This window comes from Meleagris gallopavo, chromosome 29 (assembly GCF_000146605.3).
Source record: "Meleagris gallopavo isolate NT-WF06-2002-E0010 breed Aviagen turkey brand Nicholas breeding stock chromosome 29, Turkey_5.1, whole genome shotgun sequence".
NCBI classification, from domain to species: domain Eukaryota; kingdom Metazoa; phylum Chordata; class Aves; order Galliformes; family Phasianidae; genus Meleagris; species Meleagris gallopavo.
The window spans coordinates 2,150,584-2,153,911 of NC_015039.2; the positions used below are offsets into that span (position 1 = coordinate 2,150,584).

The window sequence follows — 3,328 nt, forward strand, 5'->3', positions numbered from 1 at the left end:
CCTGCAGCCCGTGGGGAAAGAGGCCACGCAGGGCGGGGGAAAGCGCAGGGCGTGGGGGGAAGGATGGGAACTGCAAGCGAGGAAGGAGAGCACAGCAGGGACGGCACTGCGGGGGAGACGTCGCCTCCCAGTCCGAACCCCTCGCTGCCTACAGGATGGTACAAAACTTTTCAAAGAAGGTCCGTGTGTCTTCCTCCAGCATTACTCGCGTGTAATGTGGAGCACAACGATTCTTCTCTACCATGGCATCAATCATGTTGATGAGCTTTGCAACCTGCCGATCCCTCACCTCCCCAGTGGCTCTGTTGCTGAAACCGATGTACCGATTTCCACACTTGGCTGCCAGCCCCTTGAGGTATGGGCTCCCTTCTATGAAACCCTCCAGGTCTTCTGGGTTCTGCAGCTCTTCTGCTCGGGTGAATAACAGGATTGTGTACTTCTGTGCTTTAGTATGGAAAATCTTGGTCACCCACTCAGCCACTTCCTGCTCTTCCTTAGTGATTCGGCCCAGCTGCATCACCAGGATGATGGCATGGACCCCTGCACAGTGGAACTGAAAGGCATTCTTAATCTTTTCAGCTGTTTTTTCATTGGCCTCCCTTGTATCAAATACGCCAGGAGTGTCAACAACTTCAATTGGTCTTCCAGCACAGAGGCCTTCAGCTTTCTTGCAGTCTTGGGTTACCGACTGTGCTGACACTGTAGAATGAAATGCCTCCTTCCCAAGGATGGTGTTCCCTGTCGCACTCTTCCCACTCCCCGTCTTGCCCACCAGCAATATCCCCAGCTGGGACCCTGTGGAACAAGCAGAGACCAGTGTGAGCCCCGCGGTGCCGGGACAGCCCTGCTCACCACGGAGTGCCCGGGGCCACGAGGAAAGGTGTCCCCAAGCCACGCTGTGCACTGCGGGGACGGGACGGGGCACGGGCTGGAGCCGGCTGCCAGCAGGCACACAGGGCTCGCTCGGCCCCATCCGCCCTCAGCCTCGCTCTGCGAGCTCTCAGAGCGGGGAGATGGGAGGCAGCCTCAGGACACACACGACCAGGGAACAGGGCAGACACTCACCTGTTCTGCGACGTCCTGCCATCGGGAGAGCGCTCACACTCACACCGGGAGCCTGGAGGAGAGAGATTTTCAGTGAGAGCGGCACAAACCTCCCCTGCTTCCCTCCCTGTGCCAATGAAGGTGACACAGACGATCTCTGGGGACTCAGGTCTGTCCCACAGCCGTGTGTGCGTGGAGAAAGCCAAATGGCATTGAAGTTACCCATCTCCATCGACACTCTCTTCATGTTAGGTAAGAAATATTGGCTGACCCTCATTCGTGGAAGTCAGAGCCCACTCCTCGGAAGCAGATTCTGCTTCCTTGGAATTTCTTCCGGTAGTGGCAGCAGAGCTGCAGGCAACTCACCGAAGCAGCGCTGCGCTGTGTCCCCAGGTCTGACTGCTGCACTGTGCTGCTCCTGCTCTCCTCCTGCACAGCAGGGCCGGGGCTGGAACCGCTGTGCAGCTCAGCAGCGCTTTTAGAGGCAGCTCAGGAGGAGGGCGGTGCTGGGATCACAGATGGCACTGCTCCACAAACAGCCCCAATGCAAAGTGCTGCAGGAGCTCCTGTGCTGAGCCACTGCTGGCCGAGTGTGGAAACCGCACAGCCATCAGCAAACGTAGCTGGGGGGCAAAGATCTCCTTTGGATGAGGGGATGGGGCTCGGTCTGAATGGGGACTTCTGCCCATCGCTGTCCTTCCATGCAGGGCTGCGTGAGGCTGCGATGTGGGCACAGCGAAGTGTGCAGAGAGAGCTTTTGTCCCTGGGAACGATGTGCAAGGGATCGGGAATGCAGGCAGTGTTGTCCTCTGTCCTCCCATCTGGGGACGGGGAGCCGGGAAGGAGGAGGAGATGGGAGCAGGGGAAGGAGTGCAGTGCGTGCGTGAGGCAGCGCTCGGGGCTGTGGGACAGACTTTGAGGAGAGCGGGATGGGGACAGCGATGGGACAGCACTGAGCGGGGGCTGCTGAGCGACAGAGAGGGGCCGGGGGACACTGCCAGCTTAGGGAGCAGCAGGGAAAGCCTCGGTCAGCCCAGGGCAGTTGGGGAGGGCTCCTCTCGGAAGGGGATACCAAAGCAATACATCCATTCTCTGTGCCTGTGGCCTCGGGTTGCGCCAGGGGAGGGGCAGGTTGGATCCTCCCCAAAAACTCGTCCTGTGCTGCCCTGTGGGTGCCCCGAGCCAGGAGAGCACGCTATCACACACAGACACGCAGGGTGAGGCCGAAGGCTGCACAAAATGCTATTCCTGTAAACGCACCGCGTTCCGGGCACTGCAGAGAACCAGACTGAGAGCGCCGGGAGGCAGAGCCTCAGCTCTGCACCAAGGGCAGCTCCACCACAGCCCGTTCTCTGCAGCCCCCATCACCCCCTCCTCACCAGGCTGTGTGTCCCGGCCCCCATCACTGCCAGCCCACCTCGGTGCCGTGCCGAGGAAGAGGAGCTGTGGGAGCGCGGCTCCGTGCTGGCACAGCAGGGCCTGTGCTGGGAGCAGCTCTGCAGAAGGGCTCTGGGTGCCGCTGGGCTCCGAGGGGACACGGAGTGGCTGTGGCCATCGGCCAAAGGCTGAGGCTGTCCGGGCTGTGCTGGGATAGCACTGCCAGCAGTGGGACGAGTGGGATCCTGCCCTCTGCTCGGCAGTGGTGCGGCTGCACAGAGAGCACTGGGTCCAGCCCTGGGCCCCCAGCACAGGACAGCCTGGGGCACACCGGGGAGAGAGCAGCACGGGGCCAGCGAGTGCTGCAGTGCCTGGGGCGGCTCTGCTGGAGGGACTGAGGTCACAGGGCCTCCTGTGCTCCTGAACTGGGGAAGGACATTGATTGAAGTGGCAGGGCACCGGGGCAGCACCGCCCTTACAGAGTGTATGATAAACCTTGGGATCGTGGAAAGGTTTGGGATGGACGGGAGCTGAAAGCCTGGCGATGAGCGACCCAGTGTGAGGGCGCAGGGCTTTGGCACGGCTTCTCACCAAGCTCTGGTGGCCATGGGACACCGCGCAGCCGGGGGACACGGTGTCTGGCGGTGAGCAACGCGCACGGCATTTGGAGAGCGCGACCGAGGTGTGGAGCTGCAGCGGAGCTCACGTGTGCCTGCGTTGTGCAGCTGCAGCGATTTTCTCGCGCGTCCCTTCGCCGGGGCAGCAGCACACCCTGCCGGCAGATCCGCTCCCCGCGGCCGCTTTCGCTTTTTATTCTTTTCCAGCTCAGAAAAAAGACAGCGAGTGGGGCGTTAAGGGCGCGCGGTCCCCGAGGTTTACCCGGTCCCCGAGGCTCCAGGGGGGCTCC

General features: G+C 61.6%; 2 protein-coding genes across 3 annotated transcripts in view; both read right to left on the minus strand.

Moving 5' to 3' along the window:
• Window positions 1-2,168, minus strand: part of LOC104914582 (GTPase IMAP family member 7-like) — a 104,986-nt gene extending 102,818 nt beyond the window's left edge. The window contains exons 1-3 of one of the 2 annotated variants that reach the window (XM_031557057.1): window positions 1,411-2,168; window positions 1,066-1,117; window positions 7-795 (exon numbers count right to left, since the gene is read on the minus strand). In XM_031557057.1, the coding sequence (XP_031412917.1) occupies window positions 149-795; window positions 1,066-1,087 (669 nt within the window). In that variant the 5' untranslated portion in view covers window positions 1,088-1,117; window positions 1,411-2,168 and the 3' untranslated portion in view covers window positions 7-148. Of the gene's footprint in view, window positions 1-6; window positions 796-1,065; window positions 1,118-1,410 lie in introns of those variants that run through there. The other variant, XM_031557056.1, reaches the window with a different exon arrangement.
• The window catches only part of LOC104914585, a 9,076-nt gene continuing 6,852 nt past the window's right edge, over window positions 1,105-3,328 (minus strand). The window contains exon 11 of the mRNA XM_031557031.1: window positions 1,105-1,117. Within this exon, the coding sequence (XP_031412891.1) occupies window positions 1,105-1,117 (13 nt within the window). The remainder of the gene's footprint in view (window positions 1,118-3,328) is intronic.